Source organism: Argopecten irradians, chromosome 2, assembly GCF_041381155.1.
Source record: "Argopecten irradians isolate NY chromosome 2, Ai_NY, whole genome shotgun sequence".
Lineage (NCBI taxonomy): Eukaryota > Metazoa > Mollusca > Bivalvia > Pectinida > Pectinidae > Argopecten > Argopecten irradians.
In genome coordinates this window covers 48,806,609-48,818,216 of record NC_091135.1, presented here as the reverse complement: position 1 = coordinate 48,818,216, position 11,608 = coordinate 48,806,609, and the positions used below count along the sequence as shown (strand labels likewise).

At 36.5% G+C, this 11,608-nt stretch overlaps 1 protein-coding gene across 2 annotated transcripts; it reads right to left on the bottom strand.

The window, feature by feature from the left end:
* Window positions 1-1,618: 1,618 nt before the first annotated feature.
* On the bottom strand, window positions 1,619-11,169 carry LOC138315777 (docking protein 5-like). 2 transcript variants are annotated; one of them, XM_069257034.1, is made up of 7 exons: window positions 11,034-11,169; window positions 5,918-6,071; window positions 4,123-4,339; window positions 3,836-3,913; window positions 3,442-3,637; window positions 2,716-2,827; window positions 1,619-2,420 (listed from the first exon to the last, which is right to left on the bottom strand). In XM_069257034.1, exons 2-6 carry the CDS (start codon window positions 6,011-6,013, stop codon window positions 2,722-2,724), a joined length of 693 nt encoding a protein of 230 aa, XP_069113135.1. In that variant the 5' UTR covers window positions 6,014-6,071; window positions 11,034-11,169; the 3' UTR covers window positions 1,619-2,420; window positions 2,716-2,721. The 2 variants fall into 2 exon arrangements, with proteins under 2 accessions (XP_069113135.1, XP_069113136.1); XM_069257035.1 differs by lacking the exon at window positions 11,034-11,169 and adding an exon at window positions 10,883-11,025.
* Between the last annotated feature and the right edge of the window lie 439 nt (window positions 11,170-11,608).

Below are 11,608 nucleotides of genomic sequence, written 5' to 3'. Positions count from 1 at the left end.
TGTGTATATATTATACTGGTTGGATTATTTCAATAGTATTTACATATTGCAGAATAAAATCATAACCCCTGGCTGGAAGAAAAAAGAAATTGATAAAAATGAAAAGGTGCTAATAAGTCGACATTATTGCAAATCTATACCGTTTTATACAATTTTGGTCCTTATTTTTGAATTGGCAATTGAAATTGAGGCCTCAAAAAAAAGGGGGAGGATCGCTTATAGGGACATGGGCGCTTTTTGGGTTGAATACGGTATTTCACAGAGAATTTGTTTTGTTCGTTATTCTAAGGGGAATCCATCAAATTCTCTTGATTATACAGTATGTACAAAATAAAGTAGAAAATGTCACTAAGATACACCTATTTCCATATGGGACGAAATAGGATGGGACAGGACGTACAGTGCATCACTACACTCCCACCCCACCCCTCATGATATATTACATGTAAATTCCTATACCTTTCCTTAGTCTAGTAATCTATCATTCTTGTAAAATTAAGAACCATCTCACAATATGTAGGACTCCACAAATCTACACGGTGTAAATGTAAAGTATTTCAAAATAAATTTTGATAGTAAATAATTTTTGTGTTAATATGTATTTGCATTAATTAAATGAAATTCAAATTATCATGCTTTACCACCAGTATAATAAATATGATGCTATTCTAAAAGTTATAAGTGACGATATAACCATGATGCAATTGAAAGTACAATCATCAAAAATGGTTTATTTTAAAGAGTTTACATATTAACTGAGTACATTTGCAAATTAAAATATTTGAGTATTGATAAAGATATTTAAGTAAAATTTGTCTTAAAAATGTACAAACTGATCAAGAGGCATCAAGATTATTAAGACTCTTCTCACATTGTTTTAGTAATTAAATGTCATACAATATTTCATTCTAAAATAAATTTACTACTTAATGGAAAACATAATCTCATCAGAATATAAATACAAAAATACTAGTATTGTACTTGTATCATGTTGTCAGTCATCACCAGCTTGAAGATAAAGTGAACACAGAATATTTTGAACACTGTAAATATACATTGTATGTTTGAATCTCGTTACTGTTAATCCATACCATTGTAATGACCCTGTTTAATTCAAAGTGTTTTGCTGGTCCAGACCAAACTTTATACTCAATTGCAATATTACATGTATGGGTAATATTTGAAAACAAGGAATATAATTAAGAACACTTTTACCTTGATCCTTATGAGTATAAATTTACTTTATTTTGACTACTTATAAACATCGCTCTAATTAAAATAGATCTATACATGGATAAATTGCACTTAGTAAAGAAAATAGTAATTGATTTGTGAAATTGTAAATTAGTAGAACACTTTAATGGGCTGTGTGAGCACTAAAAACAACAACTTCCTTTTGCAGCTATTAACTTTCACAATATCTGTTAGTGTAATCAAAACAAGTTCAAACATTCATGAATGGAAATTTCTCTCAATGAAAATAATTCAGAAATTAATTCATACAGATAAACTTCTGCAATTCTACTTATTTATAGAACCAGGAAAGTAAAAACGCATACAAAAGAAAGTTTTGTTACCTTGTCAACAGGAAGTAAAAATCACGGTAAAAGTATTGCGGATAGAACCAGGAGAGGTAACTGCCTGACTTAAATCTCATTTCAATTCTCCAAGGATCATTTCTCTTAATCCACTACAGTACATTCTCTTTGTAGGTAATATGACATTAGCACTGACAATCACACAGACACCATATACATATAAAACTTTTATACTATATACTTTTAGTAATCACCAGGTAGCAGAAAGCCATTTCAAGTGATATATCTTTAGTATTTTCAAATTAAGAAACTGAAGCATTAGTGACCATGACAGTGCCCTGGTTTATAATAAAATTATCAATTAGCAATAGATCCATGATCTATATTGTTCCAAAACTCCCAGTGATTTTAAGACTAAAAGGGACTTTTGATAAGAAAGGGAATGATTTCTCTGGCTAAACATGCCCTGAAGCCTCAGACGTAGGATATGTAATCACATCAGGGCATCACCTAATACGTGATAATGTTCATTCACACAATTAAATTGATAAAAAACAATTCATATTCGATTCCAAATGATAATTGTTTTAAGGCAAATTTTGTTTCTACCTATACTGGAAGTCAGATTTTCTTCTGGACCTTAATGACACCAAGCAAACAGGTGACAGCCCAGATGTTCATCCTTCATAAGGTCTTGCTTGCCATTTGGTATGAGGACAATTTTCTTAGGGGAAATTCCAGGTTATTTGAGGCATTTCATAGAATTCATCATTGAGTCCATCACTTTATAAACTTTAAAGCAGTGTATAATGTTTGCGGTTCATGAAGTTTCATCTTGATGAATTTTTATGGCACTTATCTTAAAAAGTTGGAAACATCAATCTGTCAAAGAGAAATACAAATGTACCAATATCAAGGGGGATAACTCAAAAATGAACAGTCTTCCACATTATCACAATTCTTCATGTACTCTTCTTAAAATTCACTTGATCACAATTGATTTTAACTTTTATAATAGTGCTTATGGCTATTATGTCAATCAGTTATTAGTCATTTATTATTTAAAACTGGTTCATCACTGTACAGTAAATAATGTACAACTGAGCATGTCTCTTTATTATAATGCTTACTAGCCATCATTGTACAACTGAGCATGTCTGTATAGTATAATGCTTACTAGTCATCATGTGTTTTCTCCGTAGGCTAAGGCTTGTTTATGAAGATAGTCGTGGATCATCTGACCATCTGTTGACGTAAACAAATAGATTCCCTCCCCTGTTTCACATCGACTACAAAATACAAAATGTTCTGTTATGTTTATCATTGTCTTTAAACATGTATACTAAATGTGTACCATTTGAACACTGCATCTGATCATGAGTTGTCCTTTGAAAATCATCATATAAAAAGAGGTCTATTGATAAAATTACTTGATAATAGAAATATATAGACATTGATGAGTGACCTTGATAATAGAAATAGACATTGATGAGTGACCTTGATAATAGAAATAGACATTGATGAGTGAACTTGATAATAGAAATAGACATTGATGAGTGACCTTGATAATAGAAATAGACATTGATGAGTGACCTTGATAATAGAAATAGACATTGATGAGTGACTTTTACAAATCCAGTCATTTGGCACCAGGTTTACAAATTCTTTGGTTAGATAAATGTGCTATCCTCATAAATTAATACTAGCTATCCATCTCTAGCTAGGTTGTGATTAAAAACCTACTGACTGTCAGTAGTTCAGTTTTTTCCTCTAATACTCTGGTTTTTATCCTGATAATTTCCTAAACCTGACACTTGTTATCCATAAATAACTTTCATTTGATATAAAACAAAATTATTTAAACCAAAACTTCATAACAAGTTATAAATCGTTATGGTCTTACCTGCCCGCCTCTATAAAGAGTCTCTGGTTTTTCTTGTTGTATCCATATCTCCGTATGTGATTGATTGGCCACACAGCTATTTTGGATGACTTTCTCTCGTCTTCAAACAAAGTCACACTGGACGCAGAAATGTCCATAATACATTCACCTTGAAAGTTCAGTGAGGAACTAGGCATCAGAAAGGTCCGGAACAATCCTATAATTAGTAATTGTAACACATGAACAATTTAAGACTGATCTACATTGGAACCTTGGACCCCAGATTAAACCAAGCAAGATTTAAAAGAAATGTTTTCTGTAGCAGTTTATCAAGCAATATACACGTAGTGGACTTGAGAATGACATGGTATCCATTGTCTGTAGTGATTATAAATGTGTATAAAGTCTGATTTACCTGCTGGCATTGAATCTCTACGATGTGCAGATCTATGCAGGTTTTGTAAGAGATGCAGCCACTCTTTGGCATCCTCATCTGTATGCAAAACATAAAAGTCATCATCAAATTGAAATCAATTGATGTGTATAGAATTAAAGCATTACAACCATCTCTTTTCTCTCTTTGGAGGACAAATGTCTAAAAGTGTTTATAGAAATTAGATAAGAAGAATTTGGATTGATTCTTTTACATCAAAAGTTTAATACATGTACCTATAAGTTACTGGTACAAAAACTTTATTTTACCTGTTTCACATATGAACTGTTTAGATGTGTGATCATTCATCTGTAACACTATCCCAAACGCTCCATCTCCCATTCGTACAATGTTGTTGATTTCACTGAGGTTAGTGACAGACAAAGGTTCATCGTTGTTAGCCTTCCAGGCACTGTCATACTTTATAAGGCGAGTGGGACCCTTACTAGAGGCCTTGAATAGCGCCATCCAACGCCTCTTCTTGGACTGAAAATTAAAAAGGAGTTAGCTAGAAATGTATACAAGACATAAATCCCCAAACATCCAAGATCACAAGGAGGAGTGTCAAGGAAACCAACCAAGGTCATATGAGGTTTGGTGTCAAGGACAAACAACCAAAGTCATATGAGGATGGGTGTCAAAAAAAAACCAACCAAGGTCATATGAGGATGGGTGTCAGGGACAAACAACCAAGGTCATATGTTGATGGATGTCGAGGACAAACAACCAGGGTCATATGTTGATGGGTGTCAAGGACAAACAACCAAGGTCATATGAGGATGGGTGTCAAGGACAAACAACCAAGGTCATATGTTGATGGGTGTCAAGGACAAACAACCAAGGTCATATGAGGATGGGTGTCAAGGACAAACAGCCAAGGTCATATGTTGATGGGTGTCAAGGACAAACAACCAAGGTCATATTTTGATGGGTGTCAAGGACAAACAACCAGGGTCATATGATGATGAGTGTCAAGGACAAACAACCGAGGACATATAAGGATGGGGTCAAGGACAAACAACCAAGGTCATATGTTGATGGGGTCAAGGACAAACAACCAAGGTCATATGTTGATGGGTGTCAAGGACAAACAACTGAGGACATATAAGGATGGGGGTCAAGGACAAACAACCAAGGTCATATGAGGATGGTGGTCAAGGACAAACAACCAAGGTCATATGAGGATGGGTGTCAAGGACAAACAGCCAAGGTCATATGTTGATGGGTGTCAAGGACAAACAACCAAGGTCATATTTTGATGGGTGTCAAGGACAAACAACCAGGGTCATATGATGATGAGTGTCAAGGACAAACAACCGAGGACATATAAGGATGGGGTCAAGGACAAACAACCAAGGTCATATGTTGATGGATGTCGAGGACAAACAACCGAGGACATATAAGGATGGATGTCGCGGACAAACAACCAAGGTCATATGAGGATGGGTGTCAAGGACAAACAACCAAGGTCATATGAGGATGGGTGTCAAGGACAAACAACCAAGGTCATATGTTGATGGGTGTCAAGGACAAACACCCAAGGTCATATGAGGATGGATGTCGAGGACAAACAACCAAGGTCATAAGTTGATGGATGTCAAGGACAAACACCCAAGGTCATATGAGGATGGGTGTCAAGGACAAACAACCAAGGTCATATGAGGATGGGTGTCAAGGACAAACAACCAATGTCATATGTTGATGGGTGTCAAGGACAAACACCCAAGGTCATATGAGGATGGATGTCGAGGACAAACAACCAAGGTCATAAGTTGATGGATGTCGAGGACAAACAACCAAGGTCATAAGTTGATGGGTGTGAAGGACAAACAACCGAGGACATATAAGGATGGGGGTCTAGGACATACAACCAAGGTCATATGTTGATGGGTGTCAAGGACAAACAACCAAGATCATATGAGGATGAGTGTCAAGAAAAAACATCCTTTTAATTAGATGGGTATCAAGGTGACAGGTTAACAAAAAATGACATACATAACTAGAAGGTAAAGCAACTTAGTTGAAGAATTGTAATGAAAAGTGTTTCTCAACTTATTCTCTTACCCCAAACATTTTTGTGCTTTTTGTATCAACATAGCCTTGCTTAATTACAGCTTTGGAGGTCGCTCCCTCACTGGCAGTGTTGTTTGAATCAGCCATGTGTATTTTGATTCTTCTCAATGTTGACTTTTAATCTGACCTTTATTCCCTGGATGATCTGTAAATAATATCACAAATTAACTTTTAAATCTAAACTATATTAATTATTTGCTGAGTTCAACCATAAAAATTCATGTATTATGAAAACAAAGATGATAAGTTTCAAAAGTTTGGTCAAAATCCAAAATCATTAAAAACGATGGAATAATTCAACTAAGGGCAATGATTTGTTCTTCTTCTTTTTTTTTAAATATGTTGAACAAGCAGAAAGAACCATCCATATCCCAATGTCAAAGATGTTAAGGTAATAAATCATAAAAAAGACATAACAGGATATATCTTAATGCTTTATAACAAGGCCAAAAACTACTTCAAGACTAAATTTATGAACAATATCAGATCATAAAAGCTAGAGGTAATCAAGATCTCCACACAAAATCTCACTGTGTCATGATTCTACATGGCAATGTCATTGGCTTTAACATCATACATCTGCACATTCAATCTTAATAAAAAAAATCATCACTTACCAACAATTCAGATATAAATCAAAAGAATCTGATATGCAATAATAAAACTGAATGTTTTATAACTGCATCATTTGAAGTAAAAATGCTCCTTGCTTTTATACAATATACAAATACCATGAACTTCTGTTAGTGGACATAAATCAAGGTGAAGCTAAAGAACACAAACCGTTCTAATACATATACAGGCTTACACATTGTATATATACATTAACTGACTTTTGTCACATCACATTAATTCTATCCTTAATCATCCCCAGGCATCAATCCAATACACCAGATCCAATACCATCACCCTCCTTTAAATTGTGACTGCATATATAATTAGATAAATGTGAATGAAGACATCAAGGTACGATCTTTTCCGGGATCATCACATGAGCATGTTTTATTTTTTTTTCTTCTTTTATTTTTTAATGTACAGCTAACCAAAATTAAAGTAAGATTTTCTTATACAGCATACAAACTGTAAGGTTATAATCCTCAGGTAGAAATGCTCCTTTGTGTCTAATTACATATAAATACAAGTGATTGGAGCACCAGCTGTTTTGATGGTTATCGTCAATAGCATATCATCGTCATTTGTCTCAATTACTCGTCAGGTAAGGATCAAATTAACATATAAAACACCTGCTCCTCAATATCATGTTTTATAATAACTGGTTTTTTTTTTATCAATACCAAAGCCGGTATGTAATGTATTACCTCATACATATCATAAATCTATATACCTCAATTAACATTCTGACAAGCAGGTCAGTAATCAACAATGAACATCCATCAACACATGATGTAACATCATGTTCCAATTATATTTTGTGACTGTATTTAATCTTAATTCAAACTTAATTGATATTTCACTTGTCTTTTTTCGTTTTTCTCCAGAAAAAATATCCATTCACTTTTACTTGGATGCCATGTATTTGACACAGTGTACATGTAATGGACTGATTTCAATTCTAATCACTAACAAATCTACTACATTAAATATCATACTAAATACCTTATATATTTTATATCAATTGAAGAAAATAATAAGTTATCAAATGGGAGATAAATGATTCAATTAATTTTTAATTAACTCTTCACCAAGAGTCTATTAGACAGGTTATAATCAATATCATTAGACTGATTTTCAATTTTAATTGATAACTGAGTTATCTCTTTTAATACAAAATTAGATAGGACAAGTAGGTAAGCCTGACCAATAGAGCGTGTTCCACAGGGTGTCATATTAGACAAGTAATGTAAATAAAGGGGGTGGCGGAGGTATCCAACGTCCTGAGGGTGCTGGTCGGCAAAGATTCGGTGGAGGAATCGGAGGTGGATACTAAAAGTATTCAACAGCGCCCCATAGACGATAGTGAATAGCAACTGGAAATGGGATGGAGCATCAACACCAAGGGTTCCGTACAAAAGCTTTGTACGGAACCCTTGGTGTTGATGCTCCATCCCATTTACAAGTAAGTCTGACCAATAGGGCATGTTCCACAGGATGTCAGATTAGACAAGTAGGTAAATCTGACCAATAGGGTGTGTTCCACAGGGTGTCAGATTAGACAAGTAGGTAAGTGTGACCAATAGGGCGTGTTCCACAGGATGTCAGATTAGACAAGTAGGTAAGTTTTAGGTAAGTGTTCCACAGGATGTGACAAGTAGCTTAGTCTGACCAATAGGGCATGTTCTACAGGGTGTCAGATTAGACAAGTAGGTAAGTCTGACCAATAGGGCATGTTCCACAGGGTGTCAGATTAGACATGTAAGTAAACCTGACCAATAGGGGTGTTCCACAGGATGTGACAAGTAGGTAAGTCTGACCAATAGGGCATGTTCCACAGGCTGTCAGATTAGACAAGTAGGTAAGTTTGACCAATAGGGCGTGTTCCACGGTGTCAGATTAGACATGTAGGTAAGTTTGACCAATAGGGAGTGTTCCATAGGGTGTCAGATTAGACATGTAGGTAAGTCTGACCAATAGGGTGTGTTCCACAGGGTGTCAGATTAGACAAGTAGGTAAGTTTGACCAATAGGGCGTGTTCCACAGGATGTCAGATTAGACAAGTAGGTAAGTTTGACCAATAGGGCGTGTTCCACAGGATGTCAGATTAGACAAGTAGGTAAGTCTGACCAATAGGGGGTGTTCCATGGGGTATCAGATGAGATAAGTAGGTAATATGACCAAAAGGATGTGTTCCATAGGGAGAGTCAGATTGGACAAGTAGGGAAGTCTGACCGATAGGGGGTGTTCCACAGGATGTGACAAGTAGGTAAGTCTGACCGATAGGGGGTGTTCCACAGGATGTGACAAGTAGGTAAGTCTGACCAATAGGGTGTGTTCCACAGGGTGTCAGATAAGACAAGTAGGTAAGTTAGACCAATAGGTGGTGTTCCACAGGGTGTCAGATTAGACAAGTAGGTAAGTTAGACCAATAGGTGGTGTTCCACAGGATGTCAGATTAGACAAGTAGGTAAGTCTGACCAATAGGGTGTGTTCCACAGGGTGTCAGATTAAACAAGTAGGTAAGTTAGACCAATAGGTGGTGTTCCATAGGGAGAGTCAGATTGGACAAGTAGGGAAGTCTGACCGATAGGGGGTGTTCCACAGGATGTGACAAGTAGGTAAGTCTGACCAATAGGGTGTGTTCCACAGGGTGTCAGATAAGACAAGTAGGTAAGTTAGACCAATAGGTGGTGTTCCACAGGGTGTCAGATAAGACAAGTAGGTAAGTCTGACCAATAGGGTGTGTTCCACAGGTTGTCAGATTAGACAAGTAGGTAAGTCTGACCAATAGGTGGTGTTCCACAGGGTGTGACAAGTAGGTAAGTCTGACCAATAGGGGGTGTTCCACAGGATGTGACAAGTAGGTAAGTCTGACCAATAGGGGGTGTTCCACAGGATGTGACAAGTAGGTAAGTCTGACCAATAGGGGGTGTTCCACAGGATGTGACAAGTAGGTAAGTCTGACCAATAGGGGGTGTTCCACAGGATGTGACAAGTAGGTAAGTCTGACCAATAGGGGGTGTTCCACAGGATGTGACAAGTAGGTAAGTCTGACCAATAGGGGGTGTTCCACAGGATGTGACAAGTAGGTAAGTCTGACCAATAGGGGGTGTTCCACAGGATGTGACAAGTAGGTAAGTCTGACCAATAGGGGGTGTTCCACAGGATGTGACAAGTAGGTAAGTCTGACCAATAGGGGGTGTTCCACAGGATGTGACAAGTAGGTAAGTCTGACCAATAGGGGGTGTTCCACAGGATGTGACAAGTAGGTAAGTCTGACCAATAGGGGGTGTTCCACAGGATGTGACAAGTAGGTAAGTCTGACCAATAGGGCGTGTTCCACAGGATGTCAGATTAGACAAGTAGGTAAGTCTGACCAATAGGGTGTGTTCCACAGGGTGTCAGATTAGACAAGTAGGTAAGTTAGACCAATAGGTGGTGTTCCACAGGATGTCAGATTAGACAAGTAGGTAAGTCTGACCAATAGGGTGTGTTCCACAGGATGTGACAAGTAGGTAAGTCTGACCAATAGGGTGTGTTCCACAGGGTGTCAGATAAGACAAGTAGGTAAGTCTGACCAATAGGGTGTGTTCCACAGGTTGTCAGATTAAACAAGTAGGTAAGTCTGACCAATAGGGTGTGTTCCACAGGATGTCCTTGGTGCACAATAAATGGTAGATAAGATAACCTAATAATACAAAATAATCCATAATTTAATTGGTTACCAATAGAATCAATTGACTCAATTTACTTTCATCTACAATCTGATCAGAAATGTGCACAGTATCATCAAATCTAATCCAAAGATATATACACCAATCAATCAATCATTTATATCCAATCTGAGATAATTATCTCATCCTACTATACATGTACACTTATCCTAGAGAATATAATGGCGATTGTTTACACGTAAATTATAGGAGCAAACAGTTGTTGTTGATTACATCATAAAATGCTGAATTTCTAGTTTATCACAAACATGTCGACGTTATTATACATATGTATATTAGATGACATTACATGACTTGAACTATTCCATCCGATCCATGCTACTTAAGGCCCACCTGAAGTTTAACAGGCCAAGATCACACAACATTCCTTACGTAATCTATATATCCTCGTCATTAAAAGACTAAGTCAATACTTCAACTGATACCTTTAATGATTCAGCACCAAAATGCATATCAGTACCTGCTTATTTAACGAAACAAAGTAAACAGTGTGGGAGATGCTACTAAATTAATTACTGCGTACCTCGTGTAGAGGCGATAAGTGGGACGATATCTATCCTGCATGTTATTAAAGTTAACCGGTTTCCTTTTTACCTGTACGACTTACCTTGCATATATCCTCAGGGTCATACTGCGTTCAGTTAGCTTTCTAAGCTAATATAAACTATATATAGCCATAAAAACAAATGTATCGCCTCTTCTTTACACCTGTCCAATGCTAGCAAATACTTCAATCAAAGTGATTCATAAACACTCACCTGTGATTAAACTTGATGTAGATCTTACGGTAGGTAATCCTGGCTATCCCCCGTATTATATCCCATCATGTCTGTTTAGGATCCCGTAACACCTGGTTAGTAATTACTGTGTCAAAATATACAGGTAACAAACTATAGTCCGTTTCAGTATTCTGTATTTATACACCTATATGTAACGCCCGACTCACTGTCATGGGGGGCGGGGGTCTCAGCACAGGGACTTGGGACCTTCACTTGAAATAATAAATATGTACCGAATAACTGGAATATGCGTTTTTTGATTTAGTACCAATTTCCTTTGATATTTTCGTTATTTGGCAAGCTAAAGAAAATTTGCACGCGTTTCATCAATACTGTATACACAAAAGTTCGTTTGCTTTTTCATGGACTTAGATAGCAATGTAGCTTGCGAATCTCAATCCTATCTAAATATTTCCATATAATTTATTTTCATTAGAACTAGATTTTGGTGGCCGGATTTGATATCATTCTATCGAGATTCTATAAAGACAAAAACTTGGTCGTGTATGTTTTGCAAAGAGGGTTATCAGATTTCGCAAAACCAACCATATTTC